Here is a 25,015-nt window from a genome sequence, read left to right as displayed (position 1 = left end):
GACCTGCACCTATCTGACACTTGTGCCATATCCTAGGGATATGCCATCAATGTCAGAGATGAGATAACCTCTTTAAAGGGGATTTCTATGTTGAAAATAGTCTAAAGATTTTTTACTTTTATAAGCCTGTCTGCTTCCCTGATCATTTTAAAAATGGTCCACCCCCTTAGTCATAGTGTGCGCGCAGGACCCTGGAGCCATCTGAACTGTGCCAGCTACTGTGCTGGCAGAAGGAGCCGCTTTACAAGCACATGCAGACTCCTCCTATGTCTGACTCCTGAAGGCTCATCTATATGCTGAACAGGTCTTACTTTTATAACACTATTGATAGGGAACAACTAGGTTTCCTCTGAGATAGAGGATTTAGGTGCAGAAACAGACATATGCATATCAGCTGAAAGTAAGTATCATGTAACCCTGCCAGAATTCTCCAGATCCAGCACTGCCGGATGCAAACTATAAACTATAATGGGGTCCAGCGGAGATCCAGAAGCAATATGGCGAATATGTTGAGAAACGGACGGACAGACAGAAACCACTGCGGTTTGTGGGCAGCCGATTCCCGGCATTCTTTGCCAGAAGTGGCTGCCAGATGACAATGCCAGAGATGTGAAACTAACCTTATCCAACATACCATCTAGTAAAACTGGATTAGTACTGTACTGATGGCCGACCTTTCCAGTGAGAAGGCACATTTCCTTTCTATTATACACAAACTACTGATTAACATCATTGGGGACACTAGCCTTTGTTAATGCACACGTCAGTTTCTTTCCGGCCGCCTCTCGGCACGTTTGCCGTGCTTCCGCCGGAACGCACCTTATTCAATGGGGCCGGAGCGTTAGTCCGGGGGCACGCGTGTACTAGAGGCAGCACAGATTCGACAGGCTGTTTACCCGCCGGAACAGCCTGCCGGAGTTCCTTGCCGCTAGTGCGATTTTCAGGAATATAGTTTTGTACTTCACCTGGCTAATCTCGGAGACTAACATGGGATAGGAACTATTTTAATAATTTTTTACACAACACAGGCTTGAAAATGTCATTTAATTTATGAAAACTGCAGTTCTCATCATGGCCACCAGAGGCCAGCACAGGAGTCCGATAGGAGAAAAAAAAAAGCACTTGCTCTTTAACCCTTCTGCAGACCAAACGTTACCAGCGCCTTATCACTAGTAGTGATGAGGCATTGGACCTCTTTAGACATAGTTCAGGGAATACCTGTGCACACTTACTATGCAGCATTTTCTCCCTCGTTTGCCACTCTACCAGCATCCATACCCATTTCTTTGAAAGGAGGAAAACAGGAGGCAAAGGCAAATAGATTTATTTTATTTTCCATTGGTTATAAGGAGCAGACACATTCCAGAGCGCTGCACACAGGCTGCTACCACAAGCCTGACCAAGCATTCTCAGGTTAAGGCCTCATGCACACGACCGGGGTGTGTTTTGTGGTCCGCAAATCGCGGATCCGCAAAACACGGATGGCGTCCGTGCGTGTTCCGCAAATGCCTATTCATGTCCACAAAGCGCGGACAAGAATAGGACATGTTATATATTTTTTGCGCGGCCACGGAACGGAGCAACGGATGCGGACAGCACACGGAGTGCCGTCCACATCTTTTGCGGCCCCATTGAAGTTAATGGGTCCGCATCCGAGCCGCCAAAACGGCAGCTCGGATGTGGCCCAAAACAACGGCCGTGTGCTTGAGGCCTAACCGGAAGTACATGGAAAGATATAGATATAGATATAGATAGATCTTTTTTCCACCCATGTCCTCCACAGTCTCCCCTTAGAAGAATCTGATGAGCATTGATTTCTCAAGCATACTAACTCCTTTAATATGAATATCTAACATCATGCGGATAAATGCCATACAAACCAGATGACATTACTGACTGTTGGGAGGCCGTCATCTCCTTGTCCTGTGCCCTCTAGTGCCACACACACCTCTCAGCTGCCCTCCTCATCTCAAAGCACTCAGTGATCAGAAGCGAGCGCCAAGTCCCTGCCATCTACAATCCTGTTACTTCTCAGAAGCTTGAATTCAGGATCTTCTATCTTGCTGGGCTAGGCTGTATTCAAAGGGCGCAGTCACACTGCATTTTCTGTGCATGTCAAAGGTACACGTCATGAAGATTTCTTATTGTGTTCCTCTGACATACACCACGGTATAGGTATACAGAGGCATATAAATCGCCCATAGTAACCATGTTAAAAAACAAATGAATACGGGTATACGCATTTCTTACTGGCTGCCTATGTATGGAATAGTGTAGCTGACTATTCTATATGGCAAAGAAATAAATAAAAATCCACTGACATATACTGGCCCGGCACAGGTTAAAAGACACTTTAGGCATCTTTTGCATGAATGGAGGCCTAAGGATACATTTGAGCAGGAGAAATCTTGGTACATATGGCAAAAGTACACTGCAGTGTGAATGCGCCCTAATACGTTCATGGAGGAGAGACACTCCTCTAAGTGTAAGGAAAGAAGTAAAATGATCCTCAACTTCTGTTATTCCTTCCTCATGCATTATAAGTAGGGTTCAGTGAATCGGGTTTCGGATTGCTGTTAAAATTCAAAACCGAACTTTGCTTTGTGCCTCATTAACAAAGCAATTTTACAGTAGGACAGAGCCGATATTCTTAACGTAGTTTAAAAAAATAAATCAGGTTCGGATACAGCAATCCGAACCCAACTCGCTCAACCCGTGTTATAAGAGCATATGACTGTCATCTCAGACACCATGTCATACCATTCTCGCCCATGAAGGGGGTTATGGATGGTCAAACAAATCCTTTAACCTTAACTTTTAATCCAATGAAGGGGCTTAACATTTGTGTTGGCAGATGTTTTGGCATACCCATCATGCCCTAAAGCGAGAGGGAAGGCTCCCAGCCTGGCATGTAATTATATATCCCATGGTAGTACAGTGAGGGTGGGGGCCAGTTCAGTAAATGACTATACAGAGTATTATACAGCGCAATGGTACAATAATTAAAGGGGTTGTCCGGGTTCAGAGCTGAAACCGGACATATCCCCATTTTCACCCAGGCAGACCCCCCCCCCCCCCACTTGAGTATCGGAGCAATTCATGCTCAGATATTCTCTTTTGCCCTGCGCTAAATTGTGCAGGGCAAAGGCACTTTCTGGAGTTCCAGTGACGAACCGGGCTTTCCATAGGGCTGCCAGGTGGAGGATTCCACCCAGCAGTAAGCCCGGTGTAAAACGGCTAGGGCAGCGCTAAAACCCGCCCATCAGAGCCGGTGATGTCACCGAACACACTGCTGGAAGCCTCCGCCCGGCAGTGTTTTATTGTAAATAAGAGCCCATGCCCTGCGCGATCCAGCGCAGGGCAAAGGAGAGCATCGGAGCATTAAATGCTCCGATGCTAACATCAGGGGGGCTGCCTGGGTAAAATTATGGGTATGTCCGGGTTCAGCTCTAAACCCGGACAACACCTTTTAAAAAATAAAAATAAAAAACTTAAAAAGTCCTCAGTTCTTTGACATGAGAATGTCTCTTTAAAAGGAACCTGTCACATCAAGCATTGTGTCTGAGCTGCAGGACCCTTTCACATGATTATTCCACGCGGGTGCAATGCGTGATGCGAACAGATTGCGCCCGCACTGAATCCGGACCCATTCACTTCAGTAGGTCTGTGTACATGAGTGTTGTTTTTTTCATGCATCACTTGTGAGTTGCGTGAAAATCGCAGCATGTCCTATATTCTGCATTTTTCACATTTTCAAGTGCGGATGCAATGCGTTTTTCACGGATGGTTGCTAAGAGATGTTGTTTGTAAACCTTCAGTTTATCACGCGGTTGATAAATGCATCAATGCGCATTGCTACCACGCGATAAAAACTGAACGCAATCGCAGACAAAACTGACTGAACTTGCGTGCGAAATCGCACTTTTTTAAATTGAACACATCCGGACCTAATCCGTCACGCTCGTCTGCAAAGGGCCTTATTGAGCAAGAGGAGCTGAGCAGATTGATATATTGTTTTATAGGAAAAGATTCAGTAAAACATGTATGTTGTTCTGGGCTGTGAAGTCAAGGAGACGGTCCTATCAGTGATTGACAGCTATCCGTGTATACACATGGAGTGAAGGATGTCAGTCACTGATAGGACCGCCCCCTTGATGTCAAAGCCCAGAATGAGTCGGAATATAAATGAATTTAGAACAAAATTATAATGAATCTTTTCCTATAAAGCTATATATCAATCTGCTCAGCTCCTCCTGGTCTATAACGTGCTGCCTGGGGACTATTTTGCATTTTCATGGAGACAGGTGCCCTTTAACAGAAACCTGTCAGATCCCTTATGCTGTTCTATCAGAGAATAATATAGTGTAGTAACAGACAAGCACAGGAGTGAGGAATCTGATGAGATTCAAGAGATAAATGCTCCCCCCTGCCCTCTAGACGCTGATTGACAGTAGTGCATATAGGGACACTTGTCAATCAGTGGCTGGAGGGCAGGGGGAGCCCACATCTCATGAAAGCACACATAAGCTGCTAAATAGTATAAGATCTCCTCCATATGCACTCCATAGCTTCCTGGACCTCTTTGACATGCTGCTGGGAAGGAAGCGCAATCTGCCATTACACCTGAATTTAGGACGCTAGGCTTAAAAGCACCATTTACTTTTCTTCTGGAGTCCACAAGCTCCCCTTTGATCCACATCAGATGAAACTCGAGTTTTAATATATTATTTACAGCAAATCACTTACTGCTGGTTCTACTTGGCTTCTATCTGCAATGTCGATATGGACCACTTCAACAGTCTTCCACACGTTGGGATCTAGACAATGTACCTGCGAGGAGAATCATTAATAGTCTTCTAAATTTGCATAATACTAAACTAAATGATAAGAAGCTTATGACAGATAATAGCAGATACAGTAATCTGGATTTTTGTGGCCCATAACACCACAAAAGTTAGGTTCATACGTACCATCAAATGGTAATAGATGCTTCCATTACTAACAGAATTGGCCACTTTCTTAGAAATATATTTACTTAAAGGGTTTTTTCAGGACTGCACTGTGGCCTCTTCCTCAGTCTGTTAAAGGGGTTATCCGAAACTATAAACTGCCACCCCATATGCTGGGCCCCTCACACAGAATCGCAAGTGACGCTAGGGAGGCTCATCGCCGCCTGCCATTGGCTGCTAAAAACCGCTGGTCACATGACCTTTGTGCAGCTCAGTCCCATTCAGGTGAATAGGATTCAGCTGCAATACCAAGCACAACCACTATACCATGTTTGGCACTGTCTTTGGAATACTATGAAGAGGCCGCAGCCCTTTCAAACTGCAGATCCCCTACCGATCAGAAATGGATGACATGCCCTGAGGATAGGTCAGCAATATCCAACTACCCGAAAGACCTTTAACATATGATACAAAGTCGTAAAAATTTCTAATATACCTATATTGCAACTTCTTGAGCCTAAGATCTGCTGCTGTTCCACCCATAAACAGCCCTCTCTTCACTGCTCATACAGTCAGGTCCATAAATACTGGGACATCAACACAATTCTAACATTTTTGGCTCTATACACCATCACAATGGATTTGAAATGAAACAAACAAGATGTGCTTTAACTGCAGAATGTCAGCTTTAATTTGAGGGTATTTACATCCAAATCAGGAGAACGGTGTAGGAAGTACAACAGTTTGCATATGTGCCTCCCACTTGTTAAGGAACCAAAAGTAATGGGACAGAATAATCATCATAAATCAAACTTTCACTATTTAATACTTGGTTGCAAATCCTTTGCAGTCGATTACAGCCTGAAGTCTGGAACGCATAGACATCACCAGATGCTGGGTTTCATCCCTGGTGATGCTCTGCCAGGCCTCTACTGCAACTGTCTTTAGTTCCTGCTTGTTCTTGGGGCATTTTCCCTTCAGTTTTGTCTTCAGCAAGTGAAATACATGCTCAATCAAATTCAGGTCAGGTGATTGACTTGGCCATTGCAGAACATTCCACTTCTTTCCCTTAAAAAACTTTTTGGGTTGCTTTTGCAGTATGCTTTGGGTCATTGTCCATCTGCACTGTGAAGCGCCGTCCAATGAGTTCTGAAGCATTTGGCTGAATATGAGCAGATAATATTGCCCGAAACAAAAGCAGCAGGATGAATTCTGAAGTGTCAGCAGTCACATCATCAATAAATACAAGAGAACCAATTCCATTGCCAGCCATACATGCCCACGCCATGACATTACCACCACCATGCTTCACTGATGAGGTGGTATGCTTAGGATCATGAGCAGTTCCTTTCCTTCTCCATACTCTTCTCTTCCCAACACACTGGTACAAGTTGATCTTGGTCTCATCTGTGCATAGGATGTTGTTCCAGAACTGTGAAGGCTTTTTTAGATGTTGTTTGGCAAACTCTAATCTGGCCTTCCTGTTTTTGAGGCTCACCAATGGTTTACATCTTGTGGTGAGCCATCTGTATTCACTCTGGTGAAGTCTTCTCTTGATTGTTGACTTTGACACACATACACCTACCTCCTAGAGAGTGTTTTTGATCTGGCCAACTGTTGTGAAGGGCGTTTTCTTCGGTCATCTACCACAGCTGTTTTCCGTGGTCTTCCGGGTCTTTTGGTGTTCCTTCTTTTTAAGACTGTTCCAAACAGTTGTTTTGGCCATGCCTAATGTTTTTGCTATCTCTCTGATGGGTTGTTTTGTTTTTTCAGCCTAATGATGGCTTGCTTCACTGATAGTGACAGCTCCTTGGATCTCATCTTGAGAGTTGACAGCAACAGATTCCAAATGCAAATAGCACACTTGAAATGAACTTTGGACCTTTTATCTACTCATTGTAATTGGGATAATGAGGGAACAACACACACTTGGCCATGGAACAGCTGAGAAGCCAATTGTCCCATTACATTTGGTCCTGTAACACGTGTGAGGCACATATGCAAACTGTTGTAATTCCTACATGGTTCACCTGATTTGGATGTAAATACTCTCAAATTAAAGCTGACAGTCTGCAGTTCAAGCACATCTTGTTCGTTTCATTTCAAATCCATTGTGGTGGTGTATAGAGACAAAAAAGATAGAATTGTGTCGATGTCCGAATATTTATGGACCTGACTATGTCACTTCTCCTCTATGAGACATCATGCCATGGGTGGTTCCCTGACCCTCAAGTCCCTGTCTCAGGGGCTCCCACTCTTTGCTTTCTACAGAGCATGTACTGAATCCCCTGAGTTTATAGTGCAAATTAGTGCTTGCACAACACAAGCTAAATAATGGTGGCACTAAGACACATCTACTGCGCATGCGCCAAATAGGGGGTTTTGGAAACACGTAGTACAAAGCAAATGCTAGGAGTACATACTGAAACACGCACATGTGGGTGAGGTGATTTCCCCCCCGCCCCTCTTTTCAGGGCATAATGTCACATGGACAAGAAGTGACATATGACCAGTAAAGAGAGGGTTCTTTATGGGCAGTACCGCATCTGGAGGTCTCCTAAAAGTGCCTGAATTCCAAATCCTAACTCTGAATCATATGTCTAAAATACATTCATAAGAAACTGGCCAAGCCCTTTAAAGGTGTATTATAGTTTGACAAGATTAACAGGTTAACATCATGTTTCAGAAGAGTACATCTGCAGAAAATAAAACATGAAGGCAGCTATATAAATGCTGACTAGGTGACACATTTCAGGCCTAAATCCGGTCTTTACTCAGAAATAAACTAAAATTGGTGGTGACCCTCATTGCTGCCTTGGAATCTACACAGAGTGGAGACACTAATGGACCCAACACCTGTGGGAGGTGAGCTGACAAGAGTTTCTATATATACCCCCAGATTCTGGCAATCCATGCATTGTATAGACATCTTGGATACAGATGGTTTACATGTGAGGTACAGACATTATGAAACAGGCAAGATACTATATTTGCCCATTGTACAAAGCAAATAACTTACGTTTTCTTGAGTCCCCAAGTCTGGTTTGTGACAAGTCTCAATTTTAATGAAGAAGTCTTCTTTCATGTATTCATTCTAGTAGAGCAAAAATACATAATAAAACACACAAAATTCTGAGGAACTTGAATGAAAGTCGGTTCTGAGCCCAAGTATAAAGGCAGCATTCAATAGTCCAACAATTACATGAATCCTGCATTGTCAGATCTGGAATCTGCAAAAGTGACATTACCATTATATTCAACTGGTATAAGGGCTCATTCACACGGCCGTATGAACGGATCCGCACCAAGGTCTGCGGATCCATTTATTTCTATGGGCCCTCAAAAGATGCACTGATCAGTTATTCCGTACCGCGGAAAAAACAGAACATGTCATATTCTTGTCCGCAATCGCGGACAAGAATAGGCATTTTCTATTATGGTTGCGGCCAGGTGCGGTCCGCAAATTGCGGAACACACATGGCAGGTATCCGTGTTTTTGCGGATCCGCAAAGCACTACGGCCGTCTGAATAGGCCCTAAGGTAGATCAGGGTTGTGTGGGAGGTGCTTGATGGAGGGTAGGTACCCACCTACACTGTACAAAGACGCAAAGCACTCTCCAATTTCAATGAAATAATATTCTTTATTGTAATGCCGCTCTGGTGGTCTCTGTTTACTTATCTGCAGCAATGACACCACATACATACACTTGATAAAGGCTTAAACTAGCCGAAACGTTGTGATTTTTGTACACTGTGCCTTGGAACTTCGCACAATAAAGAAGCTTGGTTGGATATGCTGCTGTGGCCTTCTATTTTCTCTACCACATACATCCACGTGACTGCTTCAGACAACTACTGGCCTCAGCGGTCTCATTTTGTACATGCCATCAGTGCGGCAGTCACATACACATATGGCACGTCATTGATGTAGCAAAGTGAATATAGGGGACCACCAGAGCTGCAGGGGTATTGAACAGGTGAGGTTTTTTTTTACATTTTAAACTTTCCTGCTGTTAGCCCAATTTTTCTAAAACCTGGACAACCCAGTCAACCATTAGTCTCTCTATGTCTTCCTGAAGAATAAATGTATTTTCAGCACCATAATCCAGTACCATGGATGCTAATATAAAAAAAGGGGTATGCAGCATCGGTAGACAGATTTACATCCTAGGCAGGGTGCTGGGTCTCCTTAATAAAGAGACCAGCTGTGTATGGAGACTTTTTAGCCGTGTTCCATGGAGAAAAAAAAAATGCAAAAATGCATCTCCCAGGGAAAGAGGACCATCTCGTTGGCGCCACCAAGGGAAAATAGCCAAATATACATCCGTAGAGAGATGTTTGGGGTGCTTGCCCCTCATCAGTAAAGAGTAGGACTCTGACTGGCTCACTAAATGCAGTTCGACGTACTCATGAGGGGCAAGCATCCCAAAATAGCTGTCTACGGATGGATATTTGGCTTGGCTATTTTACCTTTGACGGCGCAAGTGAAATTGTTCTCTTCGCATATTTTTTTTCCCATGGTGGTTTGCCAAATTTACAAAAATAGTACATAATACAATGGGTGGCCGCCAGCATAATTTGCCAGGATTGTGAAGATGTGTGCAAATGATGTTACCCTTCATCTTTCCCTGCCTGTGACCGACAGTTCTCTCTTTATATACAGCTTTATTATAGTGATAGGGTCACTTTAAAGCAGAGTTCCAAAAATCTTAATTGGGGGTGTTCAACTACAGGAATGCTAAAACAACTTAAAAACATCTCCATTTGAAAAGGTTACAACATCCACAAAAAATACTATACAATAAGTCTAATTCCGTAAACTCACCGTTACAACTGATCCATCAAGCGTAGGATAGCACATGCAGGAAAAATAAGAGGGGGGGGGGGGGAAAGAAAAAAGGATTAGACATGAGAATGGGCACCATAGAATTACACATACAACATTAACCTACTAAAGGCCATGGTCCCACCTTTGTTTTTTTTTTACAGTGGCCAAATAGTGAAATGTTTCATTGATACGATACGAAAATATTGTGCCTAAAAAAACCTCACTATACAACCCCCTCTCCTACGGTAGATTGGGGAGACTGTACACCATTTCCTCCATCCTGCTTTTGGGTCATACATTGAGGGTCCTGCAAAGCAGAGCTAAAGGATATCAGTCACTTGCTTTTGGGCTGCTAAACCACTGGCATGTTCGGCAGACTGCATTCAGCTTTCTAATGATACCACTGAAACTAGGCCATTGTGGGCTTAGTTAGAGAAAGAAGGCATCAGAACTACACCAGCTCACAGACGTCCATCAAAAGTGAAGAGACGAGATGGGACCATGGCAAGCTTGAGTTGAAGTATCAAGAACAACGCCCCTTGAAAGTTTGTTTGCATACAATACGAAGAGGGAATAAAGTGGCTTTTGTTCCAAAGCTATCCATCTGACAAACTACACTAAGACATAATTGGAGACATGATGACCAGGGCTTTGAAGTATTCCGAGTGGTTCAGGGGGCATTATGGTGGTGACAAGTCCCCCTTACAAAGACAAAGCAGATTACTAAGGACATCCCTAGTTCTGAAAGGTAACATGTACTGTGATGCAGTGAAATTTACAGGGATATGCTGTGGGGTTCACATTTCAGCTATTTTCCGTTTTCTTTCGAGTCATAGGAGCAGAAAACTGAAGATGATGTCGGGCCCGATCCAGCACAACACCTACGGCACCCTCAGAACCAAACTACTATATTCACTGCTATAAGAGGTTCATGGGAAAGTTCTAAAATAGTTTAAAGCATAGGCAAACCAGAACCAAGTTATTCTGCTGAGCTATGAATAGATAATATGCTATTAATGCATTCAGAACCCATCTCCACTAGGGAAACCAACTCAGCACCAAAGCGGATCTATATAACCAGAAGTAACAGTACGTGAAGTGTTCAACTTTCTAAATTACAACTGAAAGTCAAAAAGGAAATAACGGATTATACAGGAAATCCAGAAGATGAAGCAGTAGCAGGGTCCAGATCCCAAGGGACACTTAACTCTGCAGGAAAGACACCGATTAAAAGGTCCATAAAACTGCTCATCTGGAACTTGATGGCCTGGAATTACTGCTACCCCCCCCCCCCAAAAAAAGGCACAATACCGAATTAACAGCAATATACCCAAAAGCCTCAGTATCTACAAGGTCAGACATATAAATCACAGTGGAATCACTTTTTTAGGTGTGGTGAATCTCACTATACCTCTGTTATACAATATATTTAATATTTCTCCAAGGTCACATGTAAAATGGAAACTTTAGAACTGGAGCCAGCAAACCTTTCATGGAAAACTAGAAAGATTGCGCAGTTAGATAATACAGTTTATTCTCATTCTCTCTCAGGCACTCTGGGAGAAACGTATTACTATTGTCAGGATCACTATTACTGTGGTGGGCACCGTGGCACAGTATCAGCCTAACACTTATTTTTGGGGGACACTAAGGCGCCATTTGCTGGGTGAAATTATTTTTGAGGGCACTGTGTGTCAATTATTGAAGGAGGCACTAGATGTGTGGTATTAGCATTTCTAGGGGGACTGTTTCTGCAGTATACCATTAAGGCACAGTATTGGGGGTGGCAGGATGGGGTGTTCAGAAGGTGGTAGAAAGATGGAAAACCTAAGATGTCTGTGTGACAAACTCTGCAGAGATGAGACGCAGCTAAAAGACATCATTTTGGAGGTCTGGTCTGAATGGAGAAGATAAGGGAAGAGAACATCTATATCAAAGTGGACTTTTTTTTTATGGAATAGGTGAGTTGTTCTGTAGTCTTCTGTATGTTTGGTAGCGTGGAATATAATTTCAAAGTAATAGTCATCCATCATGGACCCTAATGTGCTGCATGCTGCGCTATTCTTTCTGTCAAATCTGAAGGAACTGCAGACAGAGGCTGAGAACACAGCAGTGTGAGAATGACCTCATTTTGGTAACATTTACCACCGTTTGCTTCCTTGGGGTACTCTGCGTGGACTTCTCACTAGCAGGCATGCGGCATGGAGAGAGGACAGATCAGTGTAATAAACAGATAAAAAGCTCTTCTGATCGAAGATCCAACTTCATAGTCGGCAAATGAAGAAGATAGCAAAATGTGCAAGAAACAAAACATGGCTTACTTGTTTTACAGTAAGGATATGCATTCCAGGCTTTCTCATGGAATACCAAGGATCCCTCTGGAGCAAACATCTTTACGAAGCCGGGGACTTTACTGGAAGAGAAAAGAATCCATCAATTACACCAAGGTCTCCACCTCATTGGACATTTGAAGCAGAATGTAGCTAGCATTTCTCATTAGGGATACTTCCCCATCCATAAATGCGAGGCTTGCACAGGCCTACAACGGTCAATGTCACTAGTGAATTTGGAGTTATTATCTGGAAGGTATGGCATATGATGACACTCTTCAGTGTGGGCACCACTGACCTTTCGACTTAGGCTACTTTCACACTCGCATTTGATGCGGATCCGTCATGGATCTGCACAGATGGATCCGTTCAGATAATACAACCGTCTGCATCCCTTCAGAACGGATCCGTTTGTATTATCTGTAACATAGCAAAGACGGACTCGTCTTGAACACCATTAAAAGTCAACGGGAGACGGATCAGTTTTCTATTGTGTCATAGAAAACAGATCCGTCCCCGTTGACTTACATTGTGTGTCAGAACGGATCAGTTTGGGTCAGTTTCGTCAAACGGACACCAAAATGCTACAGGCAGCGTTTTGGTGTCCGCCTCCAGAGCGGAATGGTGACTGATCGGAGGAAAACTGATGCATTCTGAACGGATCCTTTTCCATTCAAAATGCATTAGGGCAAAACTGATCCGTTTTGGACCGCTTGTGAGAGCCCTGAACAGATCTCACAAACGGAAACCAAAACGCCAGTGTGAAAGTAGCCTAATTTATGAAACCTGCATGGGCGAATATTTACTTCGCTGCCATATATTACCAAAAGCCAATGCAAATGCTTTTGAAAAGGATCTGTCACATCCTTCAGTGAAGGCAGCGCTCTGGTTCCCTCCCCATTGAGAATCGGCACCTGGGACCACCGCCTCGACAGTGCATGGTCTCAATAGTACACAGGGAGCCAAAGAGAAAGCCACTAATGGCTCAGGAACAGGGGGGTGGGGCACTAGGAAGAAAAAGTCATCTGAAAAGCCCTACAGGTCTTCCCCTGTCACGTCCTTAAGGCTTGACCTAGGGGCCACTTAATATGGTGATCTCTATAATGGGGACACCCCTTTGAGAGATATCTGGCTTTCCCTGTGTAGAAGAACCAGAACTGGGGCTCCATGGTTATCTTGCATATTACAGTCAGGTAAAGTCACCTGCCTCTATTGGAGTCTTCTTTGCTGTGAGCCCAAACATGAATGTACAGAATAAATTCTAGCAGTACATGGTGAATATTTCTAATCAAACCGTTAATATTCATTTCTCATCAGATTAGAAGAACATCTTGGTCGTTTGCTTTACACTTCGATAAACTAAGAAATATTCCCACACAATAAGTGTATAACTTAAGGGGGTATTTCAGTTTTATTTTGTATGGCTTTGTTTACACCATTTTCTAATATATTGTATACTTTCTTATATTAGGCAGTCGACCCCCTACATCCACAGCAGAATGCTAAAGTCCATGGATTAGTACTGTGCAATGCATACATGGCATCAGACATGTGACACCCCTGGCATTCAGTAAACAGTGTTACATATGACATACATGTGCTGCTGAACACACAGGACACGGCCATGTTATAACTACATAGGGGTAGTGGTGGGATAATGATTTTTTTTTTAGGTTATTACATCACTGTGTGTATTCACATGGCTGTCTGCTTCTACGTCAGCTGTAACGTGTGATGTCATCTCCTATATCATAAAAGCCCTCTGTGGCTGCGATGTGTCCGTGCGTGTGTGCCGAAGCTAAATGCGCGGCGCTCCTGCCAATAGAATCGCAGCCCACCAGTCTCAGTGCCAGCCCTCTCGGCGACGCCAGTCTCAGTGCCAGCCCTCTCGGCGACGCCAGTCTCAGTGCCAGCCCTCTCGGACACTGCTCAGTGCCACAAGCAACAGCCACCAGTCAGTGCCAGTCATATCACTCATCAGTCAGTGCCACCAGTCACAGTGCTAGCAGTCTCAGCAGCACCAGTCAGTGCCAGTGACTCATATTACAGCCACATATAAGCCAGTATTACAGTAACAGAATATATTACAAAAGTACAAGCCTATATTACTGGGACTTTTTACTAACTATATGCCACCCAAAAAAAAAAAAAAAAAAAAAAAAAAAAGAAGGACATGTCAAGTAGGACAAAAGACACAAACAATGAAATCCTACATAAGCAACTTCTCCTGGAGAAACGGTCAACTCAGCAAGTAAACATCAAAAAAAGAAAGGCTGAAAAACAAAGAGAAAAACGAGCAAATAGATCAATTCAAGAAAAAAAAAATATATATATATTATATATAGCGTCTCAAAAATGCTAAAAGAGAAAGACTCAGAAGAGGAAATAGATCTATACAAGAACTGGAAAATGCGCGTAAAAAAGAAAAAAAAAATCTCTAAGAGAAAGACAAAAACGAGCAAATAGAACAATTGAAGAAAAGGAAAATGAGCGTGAGAAACAAGGCAAACTGTTGCCAAATTCAGACAGAATATTTACAAGAAATGCTGTCTATAAAGAAATTTTTTAGAAAAATTTCAAGACGTAAAAAAATTTATTTTCCTGAATATCTGCTTTAGATATTGTATATTGCAGATTGTTACAAAGTTTTACACTAGGGCAATAATAATTATACTTCCTGTATTGTGATATATACCGTATTTTTCGCTTTATAAGACGCACTTCCCCCCCCCCCCCCCCCCCAAAAGTGCGGGGGGGAAATGGCCGTGCATCTCATAAAGCGGATACTTCTCTGGCCGCTATGCTGCACAGCGAAGTATCAGTGTGGAGGGAGGAGGCGGGGACACTCATGGCGGGGCCCGGTGCAGTGACTCTACTCTAATACACCTGGCCCCGCAGCTGTTAGGTACATTCAATCCGAATGGGTCCGCAATTACTGTACTTACTGTAGTACCTTATGTATAGCATTAATACGGCGCAGACCGCCAGCTCCCTCGGTCATGCGCCGCCTGCCTGTTCATTCATAAAGTGAGATAAGCTTGCAGGCGGGGCATGACCGAGGGAGCTTCCGGTCTGCGCCGTCTTAATGCTATACATAAGGTACTACAGTAAGTACAGTACAGTAATTGCGGACCCATTCGAATTGAATGTACTTAACAGCTGCGGGGCCCAGTGTATAAGGCCTCTTTCACACAGGCGTGTCCGGATGCGTCCCGGTGCATTGCGGCAAACCCGCATGAGTAGGAACGCAATTGCAGTCAGTTTTGATTGCGTTCCGATGTTCAGTTTTTATCGCGCGGGTGCAATGTGCACGCGCGTGATAAAAAACCAACTGTGGTACCCAGACCAATAAATAAATAAATATATATATATATATATATATATATATATATATATATATATATATATATATATATATATATATATATATATATATATATATATATATATATATATATATATATATATATATATTTTAACTCACCTTAATCCACTTGTTCGGCATCTCTTCTGTCTTCATCTGTGAGCAATAGGACCTTTGATGACATCACTACGTTCATCACATGATCCATCACCATGGTGATGAATCATGTGATGAGCGTAGTGATGTCATCAAAGGTCCTATTATTGCTCACAGATAAAGACAGAAGAGATGCCGGCTGCGCGAACAAGTGGATTAAGGAGAGTTAAATTTTATTTATTTTTTTTAACCCCTCCAGACCTATTTTACTATGCATTCTGAATGCTATTATTTTCCCTTATAACCATGTTATAAGGGGAAATAATAATGATCGGGTCCCCATCCCGATCGTCACCTAGCAACCGTGCGTGAAAAATCGCACCGCATCCGCATGCTTGCGATTTTCACGCAACCACATTCATTTCTATGGGGCCTGCGTTACGTGAAAAACGCACAAAGAGGAGCATGCTGCGATTTTCACGCAACGCACAAGTGATGCGTGAAAATCACCGCTCGTGTGCACAGCCCCATAGAAATGAATGGGTCAGGATTCAGTGCGCGTGCAATGAGTTCACATCACACATTGCACCCGCGCGGAATACTCGCTCGTGTGAAAGGGGCCTTAGAGTAGAGTCGACTGATGCATCTGATGCGGGATCTGTAGATGACACTTATGGGGATCTGTGGATGACATAAGTGTCATCCACAGATTCCCCCCCATAACAGTGCGTCATCCACAGAATCCCCCCCATAACAGTGCGTCATCCACAGATTCCCCCCCATAACAGTGCGTCATCCACAGATTCCCCCCCATAACAGTGCGTCATCCACAGAATCCCCCCCATAACAGTGCGTCATCCACAGATTCCCCCCCATAACAGTGCGTCATCCACAGATTCCCCCCCATAACAGTGCGTCATCCACAGATTCCCCCCCATAACAGTGCGTCATCCACAGATTCCCCCCCATAACAGTGCGTCATCCACAGATTCCCCCCCATAACAGTGCGTCATCCACAGATTCCCCCCCATAACAGTGCGTCATCCACAGATTCCCCCCCATAACAGTGCGTCATCCACAGATTCCCCCCCATAACAGTGCGTCATCCACAGAATCCCCCCCATAACAGTGCGTCATCCACAGATTCCCCCCCATAACAGTGCGTCATCCACAGATTCCCCCCCATAACAGTGCGTCATCCACAGATTCCCCCCCATAACAGTGCGTCATCCACAGATTCCCCCCCATAACAGTGCGTCATCCACAGATTCCCCCCCATAACAGTGCGTCATCCACAGATTCCCCCCCCATAACAGTGCGTCATCCACAGATTCCCCCCCATAACAGTGCGTCATCCACAGATTCCCCCCATAACAGTGCGTCATCCACAGATTCCCCCCATAACAGTGCGTCATCCACAGATTCCCCCCCATAACAGTGCATCATCCACAGATTCCCCCCCATAACAGTGCATCATCCACAGATTCCCCCCCATAACAGTGCATCATCCACAGATTCCCCCCCATAACAGTGCATCATTCATAGACCACCATTAGTTCAAAACCTACCAAAAGCACACCTTTTGGTTCAAAATATTTTTTTCTTATTTTTCTCCTCAAAAACCTCGGTGCGTCTTATCAGGTGCGTCTTATAAAGCGAAAAATACGGTACTTTCGATTTTATTTTTATTATTTTAAACAAAAATAAAAATACAATGTGGTCAAATTCCCTTGTTATTTAATATAGACTGTTCCTACAAATGTTTATGTACTACTGTTCTAGCGCCCGTTATTGTAACGGGCTTAAAGGAAAACGGTCACATTTAGACCCTTATTTTTAATTTTCATATATGTAGTTACTAATAACATGATATTCCAGAATCAGTTACTATTAGACTGACTTACCCCATATTTTATAAGATTTAGCCCTTAGCAAACAGTCTGCATAAAACTGCAATTTCACTTTTCAGTTAAGATGGCCGCCACTGCCCTCACCCTGAGGCTAATCCCGCCTGCCCTCACTACCCACAATGCATTGAGCTCCTCACATGCACTAGCCAGTAACAATAGCCCCCGAAACCAGAGCCCTCCCCCCTAAAGGGTTAATCTCCTGCAGCACAAAGGGGTCCCCTTACCACATGTTGCTTTCATTTATACACTGAGCAGATGGCAGATCTCCCTTCCCTGGTGTGCGCTGCTCCAACTCTGCATTCTCCAGCTCTGCTGAGTGAGGGAGCGTCTGCCAAGCGCAGGGACAGGGAGAAGTGCACACAGCCCAGGCACTGTTTTTAGCTGCTGGGTATGACCTGGCTTTAATCATTTACTTACAGTCCCTGGCTGTCAGTAATCTGACCCTGCACGCTGTGTGCTCCGTCCTTCAACAGATAGACAGACCATGCCTAGCAACCCTATTTTAAGCACAGGTAAAAGTAGGCAGTACAGGGAACAAAAATGTGGAATTAAGGGGTAATTGAATACACAGTGAAAAGTTGAAATAGGGCCACCAAGGTGATATTAATCACCACAATCCAATACAAAAAAAAAAAAAAACACGACAGTTATACTTTAATGTCTAGTGTTGTTAATAAAATGTAATACTAAACACCAACATACAATGCTGAGGTGCTGCTGCAGGTAGTAATGCTGAATATACTCCTACTAATAGACTACTATTCACCTTTGTATACCTGAGCTGATGACTGAATGCCAGAGCTCACATGACACATGAATGACACCATGTCTGGTCCTATTCAGCTCACACAGAACAAAAATGGGCCATACCATTTTTTTCTACAGAGAGAAGCTACTGTGCAGATATAATGTCCGCAATTTTAAATACAGGTACATTAGAAACCTGTATGATGTCCTGTTCTCTATAGAAATTAGTGTAATAAAACTAGAATATCTATTTCATCATTTCACGTGTATTTCCACTTAAACACTTTTTGATAAATCACTCGAACAAAAGCAAAGAAAACATAACTGTCTACTATATCTCACAGAGAAAATGGTTCTCTCTCTACTTATCAAACTCCTTTCTGCCCCTCCCCCATCTCCTGCACTGTTCAGTCACTCTGAATTCACATATAAAATCCATCTCCAGAGAGGCGAGAATGGAGTCGAAGTGCTGAAGGTTCTTGTAAGTTTTCTATCGTACCCCAGTGATAGATTCATAGCAACACTGCTTAATACTGCTGTATAGTGCTCTTCATGCTAGGAAGCTGTCTTACATTTAGAGGTGGATCTGCCAAAGTTATGCAGAGGCCGATGCCTCTACATAACTGGGTCAGATCCACCGCCAGTGCAGGGCTTTATTAAGACCGGCGTCTAAAACAATGGTCTTAAATGTGCCCCATATTTTAGCAATGATTTCAGAGTGAATTAAAAGCTTAAAACACAAGGAGAAAGGAGCCTGATAAGTGGAGAAAGAGGCTTTTACCTAAAACATAATATATTACGTTTCTAACCTTTGCTTGTACTATGGAATTATAGAAAGTTGCTCATAATCAGAGGTACTTTTAAAAATGTAAACAAGGCAGTAACCACGCAATTGTGAACTTCTCTTTTTCTAAGACTGTGAGCACCAGGGCTTACCTTTTCAGATGGTAGATTTTATGTGTATACTGGCCTTTTTCTCCATCTTTTTCATATGGTTCATTTTTCAAAACTTCAATTCCTTCACCGCCTCCTGTCTCATTTTTGCTGGCTTCTGCCACTGAATAAAGCTGACCAACTTGATACTGAAAAATACAACACAAAAGGAAATATATAAATGTTATATTATGAATAAATTAAAATACAGCTTTGCTGAATCTTTTCCCATAAAACTATAAATAGTGTTGAGCAAACTTGTGTTTTCAAGTTTGGCGTACAGGTTCGGTTTATCTAAGAATCCAGTTATGGATTCCGTTACCACGGACCATAACGGGATTCTATGACAGCATGCACCACGGAAGCCTATAAGAGGCATTCCGTCATAATGGTAGTCTATGCTGGCCATAGTCTTCTATTATGACGGAATGTAACGCGTGCCGTCGTAGAATTATTTTATGGTCTGTGGTAGCAGAATCCATAATAGGATTCTTAGATAACCTGAACTTGAAAACACAAGTTCGCTCATCCTTAACTATATATCAACCTGCTCAGCTACTCATGCTCTACAACATGATGATGGTCAGACTGCCTATTGTGACACAGCGGGAGGTTTTGTCTGGGAAAACAGGTATTTTCCTCCCAGCACGTGCTGCTGGGCTGATTTACAGCCAGGTGAGGTCAAATACCGGACTTTAAGTGCCGGTCCAGGTTTTGGCAGCACCTGGCTGTCCTTAAATAGGCAGCTGGGCTCAGAAACCAGGTCTCTGTGTTGGGATCTGGGAGCCTTGTATATGGATGAAGGCTTGCCATCTGCTTGGCGTGAAAACAGGTTGGTGCTGCTATCAGCAAGGACTCTGAGGCAGAATTGCCGCATGGTGTGAATTACCACCAACACCGCAAGGTGACTGTTTGATTGTGACTGCTTGTTTTGTCACTTGCCTAAAGTGTGACTAAAACACTGAACTGTTTGATCCAAAGAACTTGTTGTTGCCTCTATACTGCGTCCGCTAATCCTGTCTACCAGAGCAAAACCTCACACTATTCAATGTGACGAGTTCCCTTTAAAGGGGTATTCCGGTTGTTAGAAGTATTCCCCTATCCTGTGAATAGGGGATAACTATTAGATCATTGGAGGTCCTACCGCTGGGACCTCCATCAATCACGAGAATGGGGCCTCACACACCACCTGCAGTGAATGGAGCGGCTGGTCACACATGCATGTGGCCGTTCCATTAATTTCTATGGGAGTTCCGGAGATAATGGAGCGATGTACTCTGCTATCTCTGGGACTCCCATAAAAATGAATGTAGGAGCAGCCGCACGCATATGCGACCGGCCGCTCCGTTCATTTCAGTGGGACTGCAGGGGGTACGCGATTTTGTGATCAGTGAGGGTCTCAGCAGGAGGAGGATAGGGGATAACTTCTAATAACCAGAATACCCCTTTAACTTATCTAATCAGCAGAGAATCTGAATCGTTGCTTGTGTGCAGCTATTTTACCCATGTTTTTCTCATGATATTTTATTTTGATGTGTTGCACATTAGGAAAGATTGCAACATAAACATGAACATAAAACTTTCAAGGCATTTTCAGCCACAAATAATGATAAAGAATGTTATAGCAAAACTAACAATCAAATTGAAGCTATATGGGTTGCAAAGTGCATAACATTATTTTTAAAGGTGTTTTACGAGTGTTTAATAGTAATGATGTATTCTCAGGATAGGTCCTCAGTATCTAATCAGTGGGAGGGTCCAACTCCCCAGCACCAATGCTATGCAGCTTTTTGAAGAGGCCTCGCAACTTACCAAGCAGTGTCACCAACTGGATAGCGTCTGTGCTTGATATTGCAGCTCAACCCCATTCACTTGAGTGGGACTGAGCTGCGCCTAGGCCATGTGACCAATGAACATGACGTCACCGGCCTAGGAAGAGGCTGCGGCCCAAGGAGTTGGACCCCCACTAGTCTGATAGTGACGATAGGTCATCAGTATTAAACATTCAGACAATGCCTTTCGACTAGCCGACAACGGAGTATAAAAGAAAAAGCATAGTCATCTAACCGATCCATCGCCCCACTGGTCTCTGCTTCCTGGTCCATCTCAACATGCAGGAAATGCCTGAGACTGAGCTGGTTATTACCGAATCCAGTGATTGCTTGAGCAGGCATTTTGTGTGTATCGAGATGGACCAGGAACCAGAGCTGGATCGGGGGCGGAGAGGGATGGATGATGTAGGTTTTGTTGTTTTTTTTATGTTTTTTTCTTTTTTTTGTGAGCTGGTCTAAAAGTAATGTTTATTCACTGGTAAACCCTTCCATATATGGGGAGGTCAATGAAAACACAGAATAAACTGTTTAAATAGAAGAGTCCTGAACAAATATGTTCTTCATCTCCATAACCACTAAGATTAAGAGGTTGATGTGTGTTCCCAGAAAGCTCTCACTGCACGGGTCATTCCAAACTAGAGGAGGACCTGTCTACATTCCTGGCATGTCTACATTACTAAATGCTTGCATTTCTCAGGGAATTCTGGAGCATCTGGTATTCAATGTACTCATACTTTCCAGGAGGAATAACAGGAAAATGTGACAGCACATAGTTATAAGAAATGATTGCCCAGCATTGCCATTTCATGGGGAACACAACCATTTAGAAAACATTGTGATTGGTCCCTTTAACAGCATATGGAAATAGATGAAAACTACATGTGACCTGGATCTGAGGGGCAGGAACTTATCTGTAACTCTGTCCATACACTAAGGCTGTTTTAGGTGGCCACATTTCCCAGCCTGGCCGTGGTTGATGTGAGCTGCGCTCACTGTATCATAGTGATGTATGATGCTCGGTTCCAGCCAGACCACAGATCTAATGTCCCCTACTCGCAGCACCCATTTGAATATGGGAAATCAGACCCACAATTGGACTGAAACGCGTAGGTATTTTTTTTACTTTGTCTGTATTAAGTGGGACACCTTTTGCTTTCTGTAGCAGGAACATCCAAGGCCTGTATAATAGGGACAGGGCCACCCTTGTCAGGGGGATTACTCCATATTAGGGTATAATAGCTCCGTAAGGCATACTAGGGAGTGAAACTACCATTTTAGTCCCACTCACAAACTTGGAATACTGGACAAAGACCAAATAGTTCCACTCTATCAACAAGGTGCTGCTAGCTATGCCTTCATGGGGTTTGGTGTATAAACAAATTCCTCTCTTCTACACTGATAGGACCACTTTCTATTATATATGACCCCCTTGGAAAACTGGCATTCTATGTTTTGGGCATCTGGTGTGGCAAGTTGTTTTCACACATGACTTATTTTAATGGTACCGATTAAAAGTTAGGGTTTATAGTATTGATCCATTTTTTTTTCTGTGACTTCTTATTCTCATTAGTAGGGTATAAATATCTTTACGAAATGTCCAAAAATCTGCTTCCAGTGCTCTGATTTAGAGATGGGCAATATATTCTGACACCAGGAATACACAAACCCAGAGTAACAAGCATAATACATATACTGGGGCTTCTGTCCGTTGTAATTAGAGTCAACCTGAATATCATCCAAAAGAAACGCCAAACTTGGGCCAAGAGAACACAATATCCTGCCCCAAAAAGATGAGGCACCCAGCTCGGGCACCATTCTCGTCAACAAAGTGTCAGCAGAACACTGTATATTATCTAAATTAGACCTAAAAACGTAGCCCCATTTGCCCATAGAGTGTGCCAGCGGGTGCCACCTAAGTGCACATGCATTGTCATCAACCAGTGGACAGGGAAATGAGTAAATAAACCAGTAAGACATACCTCTTCTACGGAGCACGGCAAAACTACTCGGCTGAAAAAAACAAAAAACAAACATTGTTAAGAAAGGAAGAAAATCGATGCAGTGAGAGTCCTAATCTGTCTATTCCCAACTACCCAAAAAATCCATTGCACAGACAATATAACTGAAGGACTGTGATGGCTAAGATGGCTCAATGTGGGGTCATCAAAACAGATACTGGAATTTTTACTGATATTGTGCAGATACCATAACTATCAAGTTTATAGTATAAAAATAATTTGCTTAATAATTTAACCACTTCACGACAGACTTTAACCATCTGGGTGATCAGCACAACTCTGCAAGGACGTTCAATAGTTAGCAGCGGTATGCTTATAGTGCAGCTGCGGGAGCAGATACCGCCGTCAACGCTCCCCGTGGATAAGGCAGGAATGTTTTTTCACCATCGCCACCACCTGCATGTATACACAGCACACCATGAGCACTGTATATACAAACCAGGACACTGCAATGCTGCTTCCTGCTCCTAGCCTACAAAACATGTGATTGCTGGGGCCAGGTATCTGTACGAGCTGCAGAGTCTTAGCGGTTGCGGACAAGAATAGGTACTCTCTATATAGCGCCGGCCATGTGCGGTCCGCAAAATGCAGACTGCAGAACACTTACGGTCGTGTGAATGCACCCTTAAATGCTCCCCAAAGATCTTGTATGACCCAACGGGGGAAGAATGTGTAAAAAAAAAAAATATTTACTAAATAAAAATAAATGCATTGTGAATAAAATGAAAAGAAATTTACATAACTGAAAAAAAAAAAAAAAAAAAAAAAAGCCATGAATGACATTTAATTTATAAAAGAAATAAAAAAAATAAAAAACACACACAACAACCACCTGAAAAAGGATCTGGTCAAGAACGGGGGTAAATAGACTGGTCTTGAACTAGTTAAAGCTATTGAGGTGAAGCTTCTCCATACATTGAGGATCGCCAAATTAAAAAATGATGATAGGACACGCTCGGCAGACTCCTTGTGATAATATCTTCTCACCAGCAAGTACCAGCAGTCAGAGAGACATAGAAGATGGACAGCCCCTTGGTCCATCTAGTCCGCCACGTAGTATTACTTCTCTTAGGATAGACGTGTGTTTAGCCCAGGCATGTTCTAGTCACTTACTGGTGATTTCCCAACCATCTGCTGGGAGTTTGTTCCAAGCCTCAACTACTCTTTCAGTGCAAAAATATTTCCTGACATTGGTTCTGACCTCCCCCCCCCCGAATCATTTTTAATTCTCTTCACTTATATGTATCTACCATACAGTGAACCTATTACTAGAGGACTACTCGAGCCAGCAATATACTGACTGGGAGTGCACTAGAGAAGTAGCTCAAGCAAAATATTGCTTCTGCCTTGCTTTACTGTATTCATAAAAGCCTATCAGTGATGACAGCTGTGTATACAACCGTCATTGAGGGAAGGATGTCAGTCACTGATAGGACCACCTACGGGACTTCAAAGCCCAGAATGAGCACAGATACAGCCAGGTCCATAAATATTGGGACATCGACAATTTTAACATTTTTGGCTCTATACACCACCACAATGGATTTAAAATGAAACGAACAAGATGTGATTTAACTGCAGACTGTCAGATTTAATTTGAGGGTATTTACATCCAAATCAGGTGAATGGTGTAGGAATTACAACAGTTTGCATATGTGCCTCCCACTTGTTAAGGAACCAAAAGTAATGGGACAATTGGCATCTCAGCTGTTCCATGGCCAGGTGTGTGTCATTCCCTCATTATCCCAATTACAATGAGCAGATACAAGGTCCAGAGTTCATTTCATTAGGCTGAAAAAACACAACAAACCCATCAGAGAGATAGCAAAAATATAAGGCGTGGCCAAACAACTGTTTGGAATATTCTTAAAAAGAAGGAAAGCACCGGTGAGCTCAGCAACACCAAAAGACCCGGAAGACCACGGAAAACAACTGTGGCGGATGACCAAAGAATTCTTTACCTGGTGAAGAAAACACCCTTCACAACAGTTGGCTAGGTCAAGAACAC

The 25,015-nt window shown here is 43.2% G+C and overlaps 1 protein-coding gene across 3 annotated transcripts in view; it reads right to left on the bottom strand.

Annotated features, from left to right (window-relative positions):
- Positions 1-25,015, bottom strand: part of PITPNB (phosphatidylinositol transfer protein beta) — a 57,594-nt gene that overhangs the window by 16,912 nt on the left and 15,667 nt on the right. For all 3 annotated transcript variants that reach the window (XM_040416541.1, XM_040416542.1, XM_040416540.1), the window contains exons 2-7: positions 22,969-22,999; positions 19,161-19,306; positions 12,099-12,190; positions 9,775-9,782; positions 7,969-8,043; positions 4,747-4,830 (exon numbers count right to left, since the gene is read on the bottom strand). In XM_040416541.1, coding sequence (XP_040272475.1) covers positions 4,747-4,830; positions 7,969-8,043; positions 9,775-9,782; positions 12,099-12,190; positions 19,161-19,306; positions 22,969-22,999 — 436 coding nt within the window. The remainder of the gene's footprint in view (positions 1-4,746; positions 4,831-7,968; positions 8,044-9,774; positions 9,783-12,098; positions 12,191-19,160; positions 19,307-22,968; positions 23,000-25,015) is intronic.

Source organism: Bufo bufo, chromosome 2 (genome assembly GCF_905171765.1).
Source record: "Bufo bufo chromosome 2, aBufBuf1.1, whole genome shotgun sequence".
Lineage (NCBI taxonomy): Eukaryota > Metazoa > Chordata > Amphibia > Anura > Bufonidae > Bufo > Bufo bufo.
The sequence above is the reverse complement of the archived record's forward strand: the minus strand, read 5'-3'. Positions and strand labels throughout refer to the sequence as shown.